This window comes from Conger conger, chromosome 3 (assembly GCF_963514075.1).
Source record: "Conger conger chromosome 3, fConCon1.1, whole genome shotgun sequence".
Lineage (NCBI taxonomy): Eukaryota > Metazoa > Chordata > Actinopteri > Anguilliformes > Congridae > Conger > Conger conger.
The window spans coordinates 58,018,279-58,040,256 of NC_083762.1; the positions used below are offsets into that span (position 1 = coordinate 58,018,279).

General features: G+C 39.6%; 1 protein-coding gene across 1 annotated transcript; it reads left to right on the forward strand.

Moving 5' to 3' along the window:
- Positions 1 to 26: 26 nt before the first annotated feature.
- Positions 27 to 20,991, forward strand: LOC133123491 (melanophilin-like). The gene is made up of 15 exons (XM_061233961.1): positions 27 to 121; positions 1,477 to 1,606; positions 7,775 to 7,996; positions 9,143 to 9,279; positions 9,888 to 9,940; positions 10,655 to 10,747; positions 11,311 to 11,398; positions 12,362 to 12,555; positions 13,387 to 13,470; positions 14,232 to 14,459; positions 15,483 to 15,653; positions 16,992 to 17,153; positions 17,723 to 17,791; positions 18,528 to 18,576; positions 19,223 to 20,991. The coding sequence occupies exons 2-15, from the start codon at positions 1,491 to 1,493 to the stop codon at positions 19,249 to 19,251; spliced, it is 1,695 nt and encodes a 564-aa protein (XP_061089945.1). The 5' UTR covers positions 27 to 121; positions 1,477 to 1,490; the 3' UTR covers positions 19,252 to 20,991.
- Positions 20,992 to 21,978: the final 987 nt, after the last annotated feature.

Sequence of the window (21,978 nt, forward strand, 5' to 3'; positions counted from 1 at the left end):
TTTTCTGCCTCACGCAGAACAAGCATGTGATTAGCATTACGGCAGACTACTTCAACTCTTCTTGGCTGCCGTTAAACTTCCAAAGGATTAGAGCAACTGCAGATTTACAGCGCAGGTGAAGGTAAAGTTTACATCTTCATTGCTTTATTTTATAAATGTTTAAGTTAGAATACCATTTGAAATACAGACTCTTCTTTCTAGTTTCGATTGAAAAGCAAATGAAGCTACTGTAGGCATCAAGTGGCTTGGCACTTTCAGCGCTTTCTGGAGAAGTAATTCCGTTATTTAGCACACCCTCTTAAAAGAAAACTACGACATAATTATCCTTAAGAAGAAAAATAATTTGCCTAACTGCATTTATATTTTTGCAATCTACGAAGTAATAGAAGTAAAGGAGGAGGTCAAGTGGTATTTACAGTGTAACGTATTCATATTTCAATTCATATTCAATGCATTTGCTAATTAATTAAATTTACTTTATTTGTATGCATTTCAACACGACAATATTACATTTACGTTTTGGTGTGCTGCATATTACCAATGTGTAGGCTGTGTAAAACGCAGAGCATTATCAATCATCGTCTATTGGGTAATAATCTCCGGTTATATGTCATGAGGAGACGGCTCGTGGCACTGCATCACTTGGAAATAATGAAAAAATGGCTTTGTTCTGTATGTTTCCCATATTTTTTCCGATTTATAACTACCAGAAAAGGGAAACATTTTTTCCAAACCACAATGGATGTAAAATAAACCCGATATCGGCCAGACTAATGTAGACAGATGAAACGTAGGGTCACACCCTTTCGACACTAATTGGTGACACTTTGTTTAAAGCTATCTAAAAATGTCACCAGTTGCAATCTTTTGGACATTTTTTTGATCTTACTGTGGAGTAAGTGAAAACATATTTATTGAAGCCAATCCACAAGCTTTGAAGGTAATTCGATTTTTCTTGTAACTTGATGTTCTGTAATGAGATGATTGTTTACAAGAGGCTTGAGAACATGGATACAGCAACCTTGTATTGCTGTGAAGAGAGAACTACAGATTTAGAAACATTTTATGGGGCTTCATCCTTTTAGGCCTTGGGTCTGTCACAAACCACTGTCAGATGCTTCCAGTTTGTTCTCGTTTGCCTTTCTGTTTGAGCAATACAGTAAGTCCACTGTCATTTACCTTCTGCCATATGCACATTTACATCTGCAAGTGGGCACATTTACAAGGGCCCATTAAGGTGCTTTTATGCCGCAGGCTGACAAAAGGAGTTGTAAGTTATAACTTCCATGTATTAACATGTATATTAAAATGTATTATGTATTCATTATTATTATGCTAATAGAAATCAGTGTTATTTCGGATGGGCTACATTCAGAATGTATTAACTGTCTAAGCCAAGAAGGCTTTGGGTGTATTTCCCCTGTGTAGTTACTGTTTATTGTGACTTTGACATGCGTCATGTTTAACACAATGCAGTCTAGAGCATCAGCATGTTTCCTGCCAGTAAGCTGGATCTGTCCAGGCTGAGTGACGAGGAGGTGAAGCACGTTTGGGATGTCATCCAGAGGGACTTTGATCTCAGGAAGAAGGAGGAGGACAGACTTGGGTGAGCATTGCTTCACTGAAGCCTATTACACTGGAGAACCTAAGGGAGAAGTACATTACGTGGTAACGAAAAAGGCACATACAGAAACAAATCGCTTTCCATTAAAACAATCTAAATGTTAGACCAAGGAGAATATCATGGTCAAGTAGTTGCTAAATATTAAAATGGTGTTCAATATAAAGGCCTCATGGAGCGTTGTAGTGAAATTCTCATAATGAGATACTCATAATAAAAATAAAAAACACATCTAGGGCCTGATTTATTAAGACCTGTAGCACGTGTAAAACCAAAAACATGAACGATAATTGGTCAACATATTTCTTTTGTATTGATAGCGTAGTTCTGGCAAGAGTGAAGCTGCTCTGGATGAATCGGATGATGGCTCAGCTGATTAGTGATGTTTGCCTCTCACAGTCCATTCACATGTCAGGGCGGTCTATTTAAACACCGTCCCCTTACTCCTTGGCGCATGCAAGCTGCTCCACGCTGCCAGTGAAAACAGCCTGGCTGTCTAAACCCCTCCACCATCCCTCCCTCGCGTTTATAGCCTATCCTTTATGGGCAGCATGGTGGGACAGTGGATAGAACTGTGGCCTCACAGCAAGAAGGTCCAGGGTTTGAATTCAACCTGAGCCTTTCTTTGTGGTGTTTGCATGTTCCTGCATGATGGTTTCCTCAGAGTACTCTGGTTTCCTCCCACTTCCAAAGATATGCTGTCAACCTCTCATTCTGTACAAATGAGTCTATACTATGCTGTGGATCTGTTCTGGTGTACTGGGGTTTTGCTGCTTGCCTAGATGACAGGGAGCTTGCGTAGATGACAGGGAGGTCTTCTGGAACAAAAAGATTCTAACTTAGTCACAAATGCAAAAGCAAAACTCAAGCAGTGTACCCTGGTATCCCTTAGTGTCTCCAAATCTATAAAATAATCATAAAATAATGTTCTGCATCCATTCCGATTGCTATTTCAGCATAGGGGCTTAATATATCTAGGGGTCCAAAAATCTATCCAAAACCACGAAAAAGGTTTTGTCCATCATCATGCATATACATTTGCCCCTTATTGTGGTTTACAGTGGAAACTGTATCACATTGAAAAATAATGTGAAAACAGTGGTACGCATACCTGTATGTAATCATTCACTCTTGTGTTTTTGGTACTATAAAGATGTCGATGCCTACTGTAATTTTCAATTTGCTTGTTTTTTTTTTTTTAAATGGATTGTTTAAGGCAATAATTGACAGCTGTTTTGCAATACCTCAGCTAGTCAGCTAACCTGCGGTCAGTTTATTGTGATCACAGACATAGTAAAGCGGTGTGCTTGGGGAACTTGGGGCAGTGGTGGGCTATTCTAACAAACCTCAAACCTCAAACCTTGAAGATTACGAATGTTTGATCCAAACTGTGCCAAATCTCTTTTTTCAGAACTTGTAGGCTATCTTTAAAAACACATTTTAAAAAGGCACAGATAAAATTACCTTGTTTGTCCCATTTTGAAATATCCCTGATCACCAAAATGGATTAGTGACTGTAGGCTGTTCATTGGTTTACATAAACATAAAATATGCAAACAAGCTACAATACCAAAAATAAAGTCATTTTTCTGACCAGTCAGAAGTTTCTGGAACACACCGAGGAATTTAAATTACAGAGATATAAATTAACTTAAAGGTCTTGCTAGACTGTATTTAATCCTATCCACTTTGCCCAGATTGTTAAAAATACTCTCCGCTAGCGAAAACAGCAGTTTAGATGCTTATCAGCCACTTATTTGCAAAGCAAGGCTATAAAACTCCAGCTACTCCCTCACCACAGACTCATTTAAAGGCATATTCTGGCAAATCTTGGTACCATTTCTCTACATCAAAAAATCATGTTCCAATATAAAAACAAAAATATCCCTTTTTTTCTTAGCTCACTTTTATTGCACATCCGGCTGACATATTTGAATGGTTGGCGTTTATATAGCGCCTTTATCCAAAGCGCTGTACAATTGATGCTTGTCATTCACCCATTCATACACACACTCACACACCAACGGCGATTGGCTGCCATGCAAGGCACCGACCAGCTCGTCAGGAGCATTTGGGGGTTAAGTGTCTTGCTCAGGGACACAGCCCGGGCGGGGGATCGAACCGGCAACCCTCCGACTGCCAGACAACTGCTTTTACTGCCTGAGCCATGATGCCCCGGTTAGGTAGAAATATATGTTTGTTTTGCAAATTATTTGATACAGGAATATTTATGGAACCAAATATCCCACCTGGTTATGAAGCTATAACTGTTTTCTGACTGACGTTGAAGTTTTGTAATCCATTCAGTCATTTTCAAGAAAACCCTCTGTTTTTGAGAAAACTGTCACCCTCTATTTGCCAGGACTATACCTAACCGGATGTTGTCTTGAACTACTAGGACTCTGGTTAACCTCATTTTGAAATGAAGTTACATTTTTAATGTGATGCCAGTTGGTTAGAAAGCATGAGGGTGAGTAATCCTTGAAGAGCTTTTGGACACTTTGGGCAGGCTTTATAAAAACATAGGCCTATTCTCATATATGTGAACAAAACACACGTGAATGTAAATTTTCTTTACATTTTGTATCATTCTGTTCTAATAGACAAAAGGACAAAAGGCTATGCATATATTTTCTATTTGGAGTTTTTTATGGACATTTGAGGACATCTGGCTGCAGTTTCGGGAAAACTCATTTGGAATTTGAATGTCTGTTGATATCTTTACCAACTTTGGTACACAAGTTGCCATTGTGCACAAATATAAAGTAGTTCTGGGTCGGTCCTTTTAAAAATTGAAATATTCAGTGCTAAACTATAAAAATATAAGGCGTTTTGTAATTATTTTGTATTTTAGTGTAACTTTGGGATACACTGTATGTACATGCTCTGGCATAAATTTGTTCTGTCTCACATATCTGAATGGTACAAGCCTCTTCTTTAATTTAAGTCTCAGCCATGTATGTGCAGTAAATAGTTTTTGAGATATTGAAACTTTTATAGGACTAGTACAAAATAGGTGGAAATTGCGTAAAGTGGAAAGGGTTAAATAACGATAGGACTATGTAACTGTGCTGGTGCATTTGCAAGTGTAGCAGATTTATTTTTATTTTTTTGTCTTTAGCACCATTCTCTGTATGCTCTAGAGACTGTTGTGCATGAAAATTCCAAGAAATGTGCAATTTCTCTGATACTCAAACCACCCATTCTGGCACCAACATTATATGGTCAAAGTCACTTCAATCATCTTCATCCTGATTCTGATTTTTAGTCTGAGCAACCTCTTGACCATCTCTGCATGATTTTATGCATTGCATTAAGTTAAGCTGTCTTAACTTTTTAACCTCATATACACTCAGTGAGAACATTATTAGGTATTTTTTAGACTTCTTTTTTGGACTTATTGGACTTACTTCTGCTGCTGTAGCCTATTCACACAGATTTGATGCATCACATTTCTTCCCCATTCTTACATTTGGTCTGAAAAACAGCTGAATTTCTTGACCATGTCTGCATGCTTGTATGCCACATAATTGGCTGCTGCCACATTATTGGCTTGATTAAATATTTGCATTAACAAGCTGGTGTACAAGTCTACCTAATAAAGTGGTCACTGAGTGTATATTGCTTTATTTCAAATCCAGTGTGCTGGAGTACAGAGCTAAAACAACAAAAATATGTCACAGTCCAAATTCACAGACTGTAAATCCACATCAAACAAATTCTTCTATGAAGTTCTTTAGCTATGTTATTTTCCATAGTAGTACTTGTGTATTTTATGAAACATACAGTATATGATCCTTCAGGCTGGAAGATAGCACATTGACTTATCCATAGAACATAAGGAATGAGCTGGGGTTTTGGAAGGTGTGTGAAAGCTGCCTATTGTGAGGGAGTTTATTGGAGCGATCATGGAAAAGTCACAAGACTGGGCTCCACAGTTTGATTTTTTAGAGAAACACAAAGAAGCCCTTTCTTATTGGTTCCTCTTTTCCCACTGAGGAAATGGCCTGATTTCATTCGCCAACATCATGTACTGCTAATGTTTACTCTGCAACAACACAAACATCCTTGCCCATGTTTTGCTCAGTTTAAGAAGTCACAGTCTAATGTATTTCATGACCACCATTCACAGCAAAATGAATATATTATATCTGCATGATCCAGCCAGATGCCCCAAGTTGTGGTGCCACACCTAGGCACCACAACATTTAGGCTGCAGTCTGTTTGGTAAAATAATTGAATAATCATGTTTTCTGCATCACCCATGTAAATACAGTCTAATTGCTTGGGGTTGCAATGTACTATGTGTGACTGTCTTGACCCTGATTCAATTTATTAGGTACAATTAGGTAGGTAGACCATTATTAAGTAGTCATGATGTTAGTGAAAGAGGGCTTAAATTAGTGTGTCAGGAAACCAGTCATGTTTTTTACACTTCCGTGCAACCGTACAGCCTAAAAAATGGACTCTGAGGTGGACAAAATGTGACCTTCAGATGAATGCATATTACCTTAATTAAAAGAATATGCATCAGAGAATGGCCAAAATGCAAGTTTTTTTGAAATGGTGCAGGTAGGGTTTTACTGTATTTCTGATGCAGCTCAATTTTTATTTATCCTTATCATTACTCAATTGCAATAAGTTGGAAATTAATTAATTTTGACGTTATATCTCACCCACAACTGACAATGAACTTTCAGATCTGAGGGGCTATTTCACAGTAAACATGGCTCATAACATGAGTAAACATGAGGAGCACATTTCGTGAAAAACGTGTCTCTCTCTAATGGATCTCACAGATTTGAAACATTACACTCTTTGATAAGTCTAATTGGTTAGCGTGCATGAAAGTACTGGGCCTTTTCACGCACAAAGATCCTTATATTGTTATCCACTCAGTACTGTGGAGCCTAAGCTGATTCATAATGGCTTTCACTGAAGCCGGAACATTGACAGTTTGGTAGAAGGATAGGTTCATTGGTGCTCCGTGAAAAGCTAAAGAACAACTTGCTGTTCCTCTGAAATCAGCCCACTGACTTCAGCCTGCTGGTTGGCTGTTGCTATGTGATCAGCCAACTGACTAGTTGTGTTTTCTACGCATCAGCCCGCTGACCAGCTGTTTCTATACGATTAGCATGCTAATTATTTTCATTAAAATTCATGTTTTTAATGTAAAGGCCTGACAATTGGTACACATGTTCCTCTACTCATTTTCACAAAATAGAGCTAATCTAAAATGTAAACATTTTTTCCTAACTAGAAAACGGTTTACATATGAAATACATCTGATAGAGTCATACATGATTATATAATGCATAAGTGCCCATGTCTTAAATGATGTGAGGGTCTCTGAGAGTTTAAGATGTTGTGGAAGTACATTCCAGAGGCCGAGGGCAGTATCAGAATGCAGACTGATCTTGAAAATTGATTGATGTGGAATAACACTGGAACATAGACTGGGGGAGAGGTGGCATGAAGTCGGACCAGGTGGTGCAGGTACAGTTCAATATGAGTAGTATGATTGTGGATTCTCTGCTGTACATGGAGCCAGTGAGGGCTTGATCATGTTTGCATTTTCTCATGAGGATTCTAGATCCTCTTGACAAAGGTCAACAGGTGAAAAAGCATTAAGGACAGTGAATGAAAACGATGGTTAAAAGTTTAGCAGGTTATTTCAGTCGCATGCTATTATCTGCAGGTCCTGCGTCTCTTCATACTGGAGCAGTTATAACACTGATTTCCATTCACTGCATTTCATTCTATACACTGAAATCAAATAACCTGTTGTAAACAAATACAGAGTTCATAAACCTTCTAACTGGGTGAGAACATTTTGACTTTTTCTGGCTACCAAAGCTGTGAGGCATAAATGCTATTTGTGACTGACAAAGGTAAATACCTAATGTGCTACGAGCCAGCTAAATAAAAAGAGGAATATACTGTCAGTGCTTAACAGGCAGGACAATCTTTCTCTGGTAAAAGACGTTTTACCCAGACAACTTCATCGGGAATAGCATAAAAATAAGGAATGCTAGAGCACACAGAGCTCAGAGCAATACACACTGTTTCATGGACGGGGAGTCTGACATTTCAAAGTCTACAATGTCTTCCTCAGAGTCTGGTTCATGGCTGGTTCATGTGTCATTGTGGCAGGGAACTGAAGACAAAGATTGAGAAGGAGGACAACAAATGTGAGCTGTTGGGCACCCAGACCCGCCTGACGGACTCCCACTGCATCCGCTGCCTGCAGCCTTTCAAATTCCTGGTGAACAGCAAGCGCCAGTGCCTGGACTGCCATCTCTACACCTGCAAGGCCTGCAGCCGCTACAACAAAAAGGAGCACGGCTGGGTGTGTGACTCCTGCCGTATGACCAGGTGAGGCTGGCATACCTCTTACACCTGAGCAGGGGAGCCTGCCCCACACCTTAAACCTGAGGAGGGGAGCCTACCACACCTCTTACACCTGAGGAGGGGAACCTTTTACACACTTTACTCCTGAACTAGTAAACTAGCTCTCGCTGGTCCAGAAACTAAGCCAGGTCGGGCAGGTAGAACTAATCAGTGAAATCAGCTGACTGAGTTAATGGGTGGGAGAAACAGATGGCAGGACTTTTACTTTTGGACCATCGCTGGACCTAAGTAAAAGTAAGTGTTTGGAGAGGTTGGGCAATGTAAGCTAGCAAGTAAATTGAGAGCTGCATAACCAAGGCCTTGGTGGCTGAGCAGTGAGTAGGTAGCAGTGCATAACATCCACTGCTCCTTTTCACTTTTCTCCAAGAAGTGCTTATACTGCTTGCTGCAGCCACTCAGCCAATCTGGTGCACTTACTAAAACTGTTAGTTTCATACAGTCGTGGCATTTCTGTATCACTTTGGTCATAACAGAATTGGTCAGATTTTTACAGCACAACCTTGGAGGCAGATGTCCACAATTGTCATTCATTGCTGTGAACAAGGTGAATGCACTTCTGTGTCTCCTATATTGTAAGCTGTTCTGGGTAAGCATATTTGCTAAATTATACATAGTATAATTATATAAAATATATATATAAAAATATGAAAGAAATGACAATTTATGGAATTTGAATGGTCCATTGATTGGAATGATATGCGTGCATTGTTTTTTTATTTTATAATGGGCGTCTCTGATTTTGGCACTTACATTCCCAGTTCTGGAAAAAATGCCTGAAATGGTCAGTGACTTGGATGAATGTCTAAATCCGAGCAGTACACACAGAAGTAGTATACACAGAAAATATGTCATTTTTTTGGATTCAAACACTTGTCTACACTTTACTGAGCTTGTCTGGGGTATTGAAATCTATGAAATGCTCTCATGAAGCACAGACCCTTCTGGTCCTGTTGATTGGCTCAATTGCACCAGGCAAGATCAACCGACTACTGAAAAGCAATTGAATCCAAAACAATTGTGTATTTGACCCAAGTCTGACCCCACACCATGAATAATTTGATTTTGGTAGTCTAATCTGTCGTGATGAGTGTGTCCCCTCTGTTTTATCAGAGTTCTGAAAATTGGCACCTTGGAATGGTACCATGAAAATGTGCGCTCCCGTTTCAAGCGCTTTGGAAGTGCCAAGGTGATGCGATCCCTGTACAAGAGACTGAATGGAGAACGCGGCTCCCAGCCAGATCTAAGAGGTGGGTACAGTCTACACAGAGGCACCACTCCTTCCGATGTGACTTCACCTGACACATTGCTTTCCTCAAGTGCAGTCAGTGTTCCCTACCCAAAGGTGAAATACTGTATCCTGAATGCCTTTTTTTCTTATATCTGAACTCTTGTAGACGAAAGGGACATATAGAACACTTGGTGTTAGTTCATGACCTGTGATAATACGTATCCATTCATATTTGGATTATATTTTCATGTGGAGTGTAGTTAAACATTTTGAAAAATGCCATTTGACATGTGAACCGACCATGAAGGGGAAGATGAGGAAAAAAAACAGGTGAAGACATTTTCTTGAATTAATGAATGATCTTGTCTGGTATATTGGAACCTATGAAATACTCTCAAAAAGTGCAATCCCTGCCTTGGTCCTCGCATGAGGCTAGATCAATCAAGCACAGAAAAGTATTTGAATCCAGAAAACAATTGCGTATTTGAACCAGGTCACATTTTTATATGATATTGTAAACAACACAACTGATCTATGCCACTACAGTATGGATATGGTAAAGAGTACAGGCAATGTTGAAACTGCATCTCTGCACTTGTAAGACAGGACATTTCTTTTTTCCTTTAGGTGTCTATGATAGTCACGAAGAAGATGGCTTGGATTGGCAGAGAGGCAAACCGGTAAACATCCCTCAATATTGGAGGTCTTGTATCCCTGCATTGCTTTTAACATACTGTAGCAATGAATGGGTGCTCTGTGCCCAAAATATCCTTTCATACTGTTTAATTCATATTAGAACCTTGTGTATTCCATTAGCTGTTCTGATTAACGAAGCCCATCTACAGTTTAATTGTTGGCCTGTGGACTGGTGCTTCCCATCTGGATTCCTACTGTAAAATACCGTTTTAGTGGTCAACTTAATTACAACAGATCCCATCTCCAGCAAGAAAAACAGCGAAACATGAGTCTCTTCTGTACCTTCAGTCCCTACTGCACTACTATACTGAAAGTTCATCTGATGCATATGTCAAAAACTAACAATTGTTTTATTTTAAATGATATATAGTAATTACATACATATTCACGGAGCACTTTATTAGGTAGACCTGTACGCAAGCTTGTTAATGCAAATATTTAAGCAGCCAATCATGTGGACATGTCAACACAACTAAGTGGAGTGCCACTCCACTGCTCCTCCTGCTGGTCTCTTCCACATTTCTCACTTTTTCAACAGCTTTGCTCTTTCTTGTGTAGAAAGGCCACAGTCCTGCTCTGTGGGCTGCTGGTTTGTATTTATCCCGTGTCTCTGACATGGAGCTGCTGGATTGACCACGGCTTGCTATTAAATAAGCAGCTGTATCCATCCATCCGGTGATTCTGTCGATCACTCCTAGGGTCCAAAGTCCAAACGTCGGCTTCCGGTCCACCCGCCTGATTTTGATCTGGACAATGAATACTCCTCTCACTCTCCTCTTCCCCCTTTCCAGGTACTAGCCTAGCACACGTACCTTGTTCCCTCTCTCTCATCACACTCAGGCTCCAGCGCATCTGAAGTTGAAAACCTACCTGTCCAGATGAACACAATTCATTCATGTATTTTTACAAATGCAGTTCTGACCCTCTAAATCTGACCTAACACCACTGATTTTCACATGCTAATCTCAGATCTAGCGGATTACCTTCACTGCAGTAGAGGTTTTTTCTTCAGCCTCCATTTTGCTTCATACTGCGATAATGTTCCTGCGTTAGCCACCAGGTGGCACTTGGATTCACAATTTTGCACGCAGGCCGCTGTATAGTTTGCGAAGCTCACTTGTAAGGATTTGAATGAAATGGCCTTCTATAGCCTAGAGTTCATTCAAAAATGTTTGCTCCAAATATTCTGTAAAGGTTTCTCTGCTGATCTGTCATTAGTTCTGATAAGGTAACTATCACGTTGCTTAATGGCAATGGCTGTGTACAGGGGTGTATTGTAGGATATACCTCTGAGCACTCTGGTACTGGTGCAATGAGAACTGAGTTAATAAACGGGGGGGTTGGTGTCTTTCAGAAAATACCGGAACAGCAGGTTGGGAAGGGGAAGGATCAAGAGGTTATCACACACCGCAGGAAGAGCTTGGAAAAGTCATCTCGCTCAGGTGAGTTAAACGCTCTTCACACACATTGGAAAACACCTTATACAAACTTCCTTTAGCAGACCTGGGTCAAATACGTAATTGTCCTGGATTCAAATACTTGTCTGTGCTTGATTGATCTTCCCTGGTGCAAATGAGCCAACCAAGAAGACCAGAAGGTGTGGTTTGCACTGAAAGTATGTCCTTGGCTCAAATACACCAGACAAGCTCAGTTAGTGACAAGGTTTGGCCATGTCTCTCTTATTCCTGTTTCTCAGTCTCATAATGGCTTCTGTGACTTTCAGTGGCACAACTGTGGCAATAATAATCTCTGTCAGAAAAAGACTAGATTAAAGACTAGGTGCTGAGAGCTCTCATATCTGCATTAAGGAGGCAATTGCAAACGCATGTGTAGCCATGTGTCACAAACATTTCGTTGCCCTAAAATGGGGGCACTATATATAAACGCCACTGTGATTTCTATATGGTGAAACCTAAATCTATAAAAATACCCTATAATAATATCTGAGAATGTGCACTTTAACCACCTTAATTTTGTGATTCCAAATCTGAAATTGTTGCAAATCAGTGGCAAATCAAGACATAATGGGTCATTAACACTCTGTTTTCAGTCTCTACTGTGGTGTCTGTGATGTATTTGCTAGTTGGAATGTTGTGTTGTCAGTCACAGACAGTGTTTGTGTGCTATATGTGTTGCTTGATGCTCATGCTTTATGTTGTGCTATGTGTTGCTCTGAGTGCTTTATCTGCTCAATGTGTTATGTGCTTGCCTATTTTTTGCCTATTTATAATCCTTTGTTGCTATGCATGCATTATTATGTCATGACTCATATTCTTTTATGTTTTTCCATCAACTTGCCGAGTATAAAAGAACTAAAATAGAATGAGCTCTGATGAGAATAAGCTCTGACAAGATGCCCTTTGTGTACACAAATGCACACAAAACACCAGTTCTCTGCTCCCCAGATGAAGGGGGGTGTCAGCCGCACCGAGTGAAACGCACGCGCTCCCTGTCCAAGATCGGGAACTCCAACGGCCCCCAGCACCTCCTCTGCAACGAGGTGGACACCTCAGACGAGGAGAGCCACGGCCTCGCTCCCCTCCAGCCTGGGGCTCGCCGCCACACCCGAGCTGTCCTTCCGGAGCAGAACGGTCCCCCGGTGCGTAACGGGGCTCCTGCCCCCTTAGTCTCTTTCACTCAGTAGTTTGGGTTGGGATTAAAGGTATCTGCTCAAGTTATGAATTGTCAAAGTGCATGAGGAATAACCGGGCTAGGATCTCTTTCCCCGTGGGGCTCCACTACCAATGAGCCTCAAATTCTGTCCGGTTTAGATCCGCGATTTTTAACCAGATCCAGGATTAATACGCGAAACTAGGTCCAGGATGAATATACTAAACCAGGACTATTACACAAACCCAGATCCATATTTAATATACTAAACCAGGACTATTACACAAAACCACATCCATGTTTAATATACAAAACCAGGACTATTACACAAAACTAGATTGAGGATTAATATACTAAACCAGGACTGTTACACACTCCCAGATGCATGTTTAATATACTAAACCAGGACTATTACAGAAAACCACATCCAGGATTAAAAAACCATGAAAACCCAGATCCAGCAATATTACACCTAACCAAATCCATACTCCCTTCTCGTAAAATGAGTAACAAACTTTTACTTTTACTTTTACATCCATAAATTCTTCAGAATAGAGCCTGTAGTGATGATGGGATTGAGTTTAAATTAGCAGGAAATGGCCTTTTTACAAAGCAGAAGTTGACTTGATTATGGTTTCTACTGATATCACACTGAAACAATTCACGAAACAATTGTGTTCTTGTCAATTACAACTGCAATCTGAATTCCGAATGTGTATGCTTCAATGTGTAATGTGGAAGCATAGATCTTTAATCTTCTCGGGTTTTTTACCTTTATAACATCTTCCCTCCCTCCCTTTTCCTCAACTCTGTCATGCAGATTATGGAACTAAACAGGCGAATGTCAGACATTGAGAGTCTTCTGAACCACTTGGAGAATAAAATTACTGTGGCCCCACAGCAGGTAAAAGCTCATATTGAGGTGATTGAAAATGGATGTCTCTTGTATCCTTGTATCATTTTTAGGTTTATCATCTGTGGTTGTTTTTTCACCGGTTCCACACAGGTTCCCTGTAATTTGTATGTTCCAAAACCAGGGAGAAAAATGATCTGAGGGTGTTTTTGTACCAAAAATTTGACACCAGGGCAACCATGCAGCACCCATGGTATCGACAAAAAAACATCACGGGTGTTTTTGTACCAAAATAGGATTTTCATTTGGACTATCCTTAAATAGGATATACTGTAGGACTGGGATGCAAGACTTTAGACACTATTTATAAATAAGGGAAGTGTACTTGCATAGTACTGTTTTTGGTGGGTTCCAGTGAAGCTTCCAGAACTAATGCAACTATGCAACTACTTCAGAGGCCATGTGAAATGCCAGCAGAAATAAAACATCACTCCTGTACTGCATATTTGCCATTAATGACATCAAATCTACAGCACACCCTGCTAAAAAAAAACAGCTCAAGCTTGGTTTTGAAACAGCTGATAGCAGGTAGACCAGTTCAGACCAGCTCCATACTCAACATGGTTTGACCAGCTAAAGCTATGTTTTGAAACAGATAGTAGCTGGTCAATTCAAGCTGGTCTAGCTGGATTTTACACCAGGGCAACCATGCAGCAGGGCAACCATTACACCAGGGCAACAAAAAAGCATCTCAACAAAACTCTATGCTTTTTCTTTCACTGGATGTTTGGTGTCATCCTCACCTTCTGCAGATCGAGCCCCCGACAGTCGTTCAGCTGGAAGAAGAGAACTTACGGAGGAAGCTTGGGGAGCTGAGGAACATAAATGAGAAGGGCTTCTCCTCGGAGGACGAGGAGGCCAAGAGGCCCCCAGTGCTGAGGGAGATCCGGAGGAGGAGCAGCGTGGCCCCTGTAGGCCCCCTGCCCATAGAGAGGCTGCTGAGCGCTACTGGGGATGAAGTTCCCTCAGACGAACAGAAGGTGAGCGTTAAACTGCAACATGACTTAATAAGAACAGCTAATCCAGAAGCAAAATACAAACTCTCAATACATACAGATTACTACATCCATAACAGGCCCCAAGAAGAGAAACATGAAACATGAAATCAGAAATAAATAAGAACATTTGGCATAGAACATTTGGCAAAAAAAGAACCTAGATTCAGTTTGAAGAAGTGGGTTCAGTTTGTGTCTGAAGATGGACAATAATTCTGCTGTCCTGACCACAGTGTCATCTCCAAGGGTACGTTAATTTACCATGGTGGTGATCCACTGGAGATACAGTCACCTGTCAATCTGTAGAAATAAGAGGGTATGTTGGGAATGGAGAAGTTACACAGACCAAAGTGAATGAGAAGTTACACTGACCAATAGGAACACACCTATAAAACACCTAGTTGAACACGCCTATAAAAATGTCCTGGAGATATTTGTGAACATGCATTGAAGAACAGGTAAGCGAAAATGGTATAACCACAAGTAGCAAGTCATAGAAGCCAATTTCTGAGGGAGGTGGTGGCTCAGCTATCATGAAATTTGCCATTTACATCACAGATTTATTACATGATTCTCAGAGAATGGCAGCTTTATTGCTATGGGAGCTTTATTGTTATCAAATGATGTCATACGCTCAGGAGCCTTTCTCTGAAGCTCTCTCTCATGGATCTTACTCTGAGATGGAACAACCCTGGAACTAAACTCACAACTCTAATCACTTCCACTCCTAACTCTTTACCTGAAATATTATTTGGATAACCTGTTGGTTTTTAATTTTTAATATTTTATTCATTCTAAGCAGGGTTGTAAAACTGCAAGCATGCTTTCACAGTTTAAAAAGCAACTCTTTCTATTAAGTAAGTCTTGAGTTAGACTAATACTAAATCCACCTGTTTCAGTCCCATTTTAATCCTGTAAGGCTCTGGCCCCAAGCTTCAAAGATGTGCACATGTGTCTTCCCATAATGCCCCTCTTCAACCTACTAATTCCTGTTTACCTGGCTTTCAGAGATCCATGGCAGCAGCCCTATGTGACATCACAGCTGAGTTTCTAAGAACCATAAATGCAACTGAAAAGGCATTGGCCCAGTTTTCTCCCACAAAGCCTAAAGTTTCATACTTGTTAACGGGGACAGACACCACGCAAGCTGACGAGTCATACAGAAATCTTGAGGAAAATGTAAGCTGAACTGTACCCATCTTCTAGCTCTTATGAAAACCAATGTATGCTGCTATAGGGAAATACGAATCATTTTACAATATCCTCCTGAGAACCAGCAGAAAAAAGTATACATTTTCTTTTGACATAATACAAGTCTCTTGGATTTTTGGACCTACAAAGTGCTGCAGTGAAATTATTTTCCAAAAAGTATAGGTTTCAGCATTGTAGAATATATGGTTCTTGAATTTAAGACCTACTTGCAGCATCTTGGGAGGATATTGGACATAATGGAAATGCTGACTCAGTCTTATGTGTAATTGTGGTGTACTGTTCTTCTGCAATTTTTCCTCTTTCACAATGTATACATACCGTTACTTATATTAAAGTGATAATGAATTTTTGATATAGAGTGTGTTTTGGAGTAATGAAGAAATATTTTATACTCAGTGAGCACTTTATTAGGTACTTATTTTGTATACTTATTGGTCTTCTGCTGCTGTAGCCTATCCACTTAGAGGGTTTACCCGTTGTGTGTTTGGAGGTGATCTTCTGCATACCGCAGTTGTATTGCGTGGTTATTTGCGTTACTGTCACCTTCCTGTCAGCTTTGGCCAGTCTGACCATTCTACTCTGACCTCTCTCATTAACAAGGCATTTTTTCCCGCAGAACTGCTGCTCACTGAATGTTTTTTGTTTTTAGCACCATTCTTTGCAAACTCTAGAGACTGTAATCCTCAAAATCCAAGGAGATACTCAAACCACCCTGTCTGGCACCAATAATCATTCCACAGTAAAAATCTAATTTCTTCCCCATTCTGACATTTGGTTTGAAAAACAGCTGAACCTCTAGTTGCTGCCACATGATTGGCTGATTGAATATATGCATTTACAAGCTGGTGTACAGGTCTACCTAATACCAAATAATACCTTGTAATACCTAATAAAGTGGTCACTGAGTGTATACTGTACGTCTTTCATTTAACATTTAGCATACATTAGTTTTCTATAACGGAAGAACCATTGCAACTTACCAACTTAGTTGATTAATCAAATTGGTTATTTCTGCAGTATTTGAAAAATTGGAATTGTAAATATAGTATGATTGATTTTTAAACTTTTTGCATTGGCTCACTGCAGCCCAGTCTTGCAGTGGTTATTGCATTACTCAATTCATTCATCCAGGTAAAACTGTTAAACCCATACCATATGCACCTTTGTATTACGTAGTTTCAGTGACCATCAACACATGGTGTTAACAGAAAATATGCATGAGATTTTATACTCAAGTCTCTACAAGGCACATTGAGGGCATGATTTAATCTGGCCATGCTTTTACAGACTCACATGTTGTTACAGGTCTACATGACGGCAGGTAAATACTATGACCTGGAGATGAATCTGCAGGACCTGGAAGAGACTGCCAGGAGTCGTTACTGCGGTAACACTGACTCTGAGCTGTCGGAACTGGAGGACAAGGTGGCAAAGGCCGCTGTTAAGGTGCAGACTGCAGAGAGTGAGGTAAAGACACAGTGTCTGTAAATGTCTGAGTGTAGTAAAGATGCACTGCATGTAAACTGAAAATGGCTGAGTGGGGTAAAGACACAGTGTCTGTAAATGTCTGAGTGTAGTTAAGATTTACTGCATGTAAACTGAAAATTGCTGAGTGGGGTAAAGACACAGTGTCTTTAAATGTCTGGGTGTAGTAAGGATTTACTGCATGTAAACTGAAAATGGCTGAGTGGGCTAAAGACCCAGTGTCTGTAAATGCCTGAGTGAGGTAAATGGTGCAAATGGTGGACTGAGGCAAATACACAATGCATGTTTGTAAACTCCTGACTGCAGTAAAGACGCTGTGTGTCTTGTAAAGCATAATGGTATAATGCAGCTGTAATTAAATTCAAAGAACTGTGGTGAAAAGCACAGAATTAGTGGTGCAGTGTCAGTCTCTGTCCACACTTGGCTTCAAGAGGGATGCAGCATAAGGAAGCCCCAACTCCAGGCATGGCAGATGGGGAGAAGGGACATTTTCCTGTTAGAGTAGCAGCGATCTCAGTACAGTTTACAGCGCTCACCTTTCCTCTCTGCAGGTCTCTGACATAGAAAACAAGATTGCTGCATTGAGTGCAGGGATGTCTGTGGATAAGTCTAAGAGAAAGGTAAACAGAGCTCTTTACCAGAAAGTTTTCTCATCTACACTGTTAGCATTTACTCCAATAGCATGTAAAACATTTATCTTCATTCATGGTCTTGGCGGGCCACAGGGTGTGCCGGTTTCTTGGGTCTGAATTGGTTGCTGATATTACAAAATAATGAACAAAAACCAGCAGACCTTGCGACTCTTCAGGACCATGAACGGAGATCACTGATCTAAAGAAGTTTCTTTAGAAAGTGCTTGACTCTCATCCTTTTTCTAAATGCACTAAAGTATGACTGTCACATGCCGTGACACACCCCGGGGAGGACAGAAGAGCAGGACACATGGAGATACGGGGATTGCACCGGGGTTTCATTTGGACAGTTAGCGGAGTGGGGAGGGCGAGAGAGTTCACTTTAAACAAAACAAACACAAAGTCTTTGCCCTTCCCCCTCACAGGCTGCGGGTAAAAAATAATAAAGCAAAATAACAAAGGCAAAATAAATCAATCCAACTGTAGCTTTTCAGCTCTTTCTGCATAGTCACCACGAACAGCTCTCTCTCTCTTACGGCGATTCCCCGGTCTCAGCCCCCTACTGTAAAAAGAAGCACACATTTTAAAAGCCTAGACTGATTTGCCATGTAGTCCAGGTGTGTGACTAATGAACGAGTGGGCACGCACCAAGCCCCCTTCCCACAGTCACGTATTCAATCTACCAGCCAGTCTGCCTGTCTGTCTGTCCATTCTTTTCTTTCAGGCATCAATCGCAACCCAGAGGAGGAGACTGTCCCTCAACATTCCTCTAAGTAAGATGAAATATTATATTTATTCAAAGTATTATTATATTATAAGTATTATTTGTAAAATTGCACTGCAATCTCTCCATCATTCATGAGCCAACCCATCACCCTCAGAACCCGGTGGAGATTATCATTAATATTAAGGCCCTAGTTCTGCCACACATCCACATTGTGTATAACCATATACAACATTTCAAAGTTAAAAAAATAGCTGTATTTATGTAGATAATGTTTTAAGGTATGGTGAAAACAGCATACAGTGATAGTTGAGTATGTGTAGTATTCCTACCATACAAAAATATGTATTTAGCAGAGGTGGTTGTGCCTTGTGTTTCTTACACCCATGAACTCCAGCTGATTTTATAAATTATTTATACCTCCTGGCTGAAGAATTTTGCAAATGAGCAAATTCAAGTTATTGGAACAAATTACTGGCTTTATGACATTAATGACTTGTATTTTCTGAACCTCAGTTTTCCCACCACTGGTAATAGATGCATTCTTTTTCACTGCAGATTTGCATTTGTATGCTGCCCTGTTTTAGATTTTGGAATGAATTTACTCTGTTATTCAGTTTGTGTGCAGAAAGAAATGTGTAGTTTTACATCCATTGACTTGCTTTGTTTTTCTGTATGATTATCTCCTGATTTAGGAACCAGCAATGGTTCTGGATTTCCCTAGACGTCATGGAATTATGTGATGGCCCTCAGCTGTGTGACTGCCCCCTGATGTCCATGGAGCTTCTCTATTCAGTTTTGTGCTGGGATCCTGTTGGAGCTGCATTTCAACTGTTACAGATCTGCTGGTGTCCATCTGCTGGTGTCAACCCTTCAGCAAATGTTGCCATTTCCAGGGTGTTTACACTGATTTTGAAAACATTACGGCATCTCAACAAAATTTCATTAATAATAATGAATAATTTCTATTAATAATGTAAAATAAGGATTATGCTCTCTGTATTGATGCCACAAGTATTTGTCACAAAAAGAAAATGCTTTGAAAACAAAATAGGAAAAAATGCCTTGGTATCCCAAATATATTTTTAAATATTTTATACTTCTTAAAAATGTATAAAAGTATAATTTTAATACATATGTACTTATTGTGTACTAACTGTACAATATTTGTGTCAAATGTGGCTGTAGTGTACTAAATAGTATACTAAATAGACTAAAGTTGTACTTTTGTACAACTTTTGTAAAAATTCCATGTACTTAGTTGTACTTAACAGTACTAAATTTAGACACTTTTTACAAATATCAATTAAGTATACTAATTGAAAGGGTGATTTGTAGGTATTATTTTATCTTCTAAATTGCTTTGTTTTGAATGTAACTGGAATTTGGAGTGTGAAAACAAACTTTTGTGACTACCAGTGATCACAGACGCACAGATGTAATTCAGCCTTAAGGACCATGAAACGAAAATTAATGCAGCACTAGCTTCCATGATATGACAATATGAGTCCAAACCAAACCCTAAGTATGCAAGGACATTGCTTTTGCAACTCTTATTTATTCAATAATCATTGGAAAGCACTCACATATTTAGACACACTAACCTTTACAACTGGCCGACCATTTGTGAGTGTTACACAGAGATGATTTGGGTACATTTGTATCCATCCAGCCCACACAGAAAAATTCCGAAATCTATAAATATACATAAATGTTACTGTCACATTCCAAAACAAGCTAGTTCGCAAGCCGTGTACCCTACAAAGTAACACTGTGATGTAGATGTGTTGATATTCAATAATATATTCAAAGGCTGGCAATTTCCCAGAAAATATTAAACTTGTAAATTGCAGTCCAGTCCTCCCTCCTCTGGACTAACATTTCTCGCTATGCTAGTGGAGGCATTGCTGTGTTCAACAGCAAATTGTTTCAAATTATTTGTGACTGACAAATTATTTATTTTGTATATTTTACTCTCATGGAAATGATAGCCTACCTGTATCTGAACCTGACCCAAACTCAGCGCATAGATGCTAAGATAGGCTTGACCCAAACCAAAGGCATACATTCTATCGTAGGCCGACCTGCGCAATCCCAAACCAGACACAGCATTGGGGCAATTGCCTTTCTATGACTTTATGGGTTGTTCTGGAAGCTCTGGTCTTCATGGTTAATCTGCTTGAAGTCCACGAAAAGATGTGAAAACTGGGAGGGCCTGAATATTTTTGCAAGCCACAATATTAATATATTTTCAAGTTTCATTTATATTTTTGCATGCTTGTATTGAAAATGTATTCCTCAAGGTGTAATAGTATTTATGCAGAACAAATCAGTAGCTATCTGATATTAATGATGGACAATAGCTTTGTGTCCATTGAAAGCAGTTCTAAAGCATTGTTTAGATTTAGTTCATTTTACTATATTCTTATCTGTAGAGACTGCTACAAGTGCTATATTTCATTTAATTAAGAAGGAATTTTATATATTGTATTTGTTTTGTATGCTACCATCTGCAAATGTAAATGCAAAGGAATAACAACAACTCTTGTTATTAAACAACGTTAATTAACATTAAAGTAATGTATTTTTTTGTTTTTCAACCTGAAAGTAAAAGTGCCCTAATTAAAGCTCCTTTCAGTCTAATTTTAGGCCTTTTACAAGGGTACAGTTATACACATCAGATTTTACTCTCCCCCCAGTCCTGCTTGTTTTTTTTACAGATGACTGAGCCTGCTTTTGCAGTTAAAAATAGGGGTTTCCACAAACCAGTGTAGTGCCATGGTAAAAATGATTTACATATATATACATATTTGTGTCTGTGGCAACAATGGGTGAAGGTATTTCACTGATTTTAAGACTTAATTTGGATTTGTAAGTAACTTTGAGTAATTAAATGTACAGTGCACCCGGAAAGTATTCACAGTGCTTCACTTTTTCCACATTTTGTTATGTTACAACCTTATTCCAAAATTGATTCAATTCATTTTTTTCCTCCAAATTCTACACACAATACACCATAATGACAATGTGAAAAAAGTTTTTTTGAGATTTTTGCAAATTTATTAAAAATAAAAAACTAACAAATCGCATGTACATAAGTATTCACAGCCTTTGCCATGAAGCTCAAAATAGAGCTCAGGTGCATCCTGTTTCCACTGATCAACCTTGAGATGTTTCTACAGCTTCATTGGAGTCCACCTGTGGTAAATTCAGTTGTTTGGACATGATTTGGAAAGGCACACACCTGTCTATATAAGGTCTCACAGTTGACAGTGCATGTCAGAGCACAAACCAAGCATGAAGTGAAAGGAATTGTCTGTAGACCTCCAAGACAGGATTGTCTCGAGGCACAAATCTGGGGAAGGGTACAGAAACATTTCTGCTGCTTTGAAGGTCCCAATGAGCACAGTGGCCTCCATCATTCATAAATGGAAGAAGTTCGGAACCACCA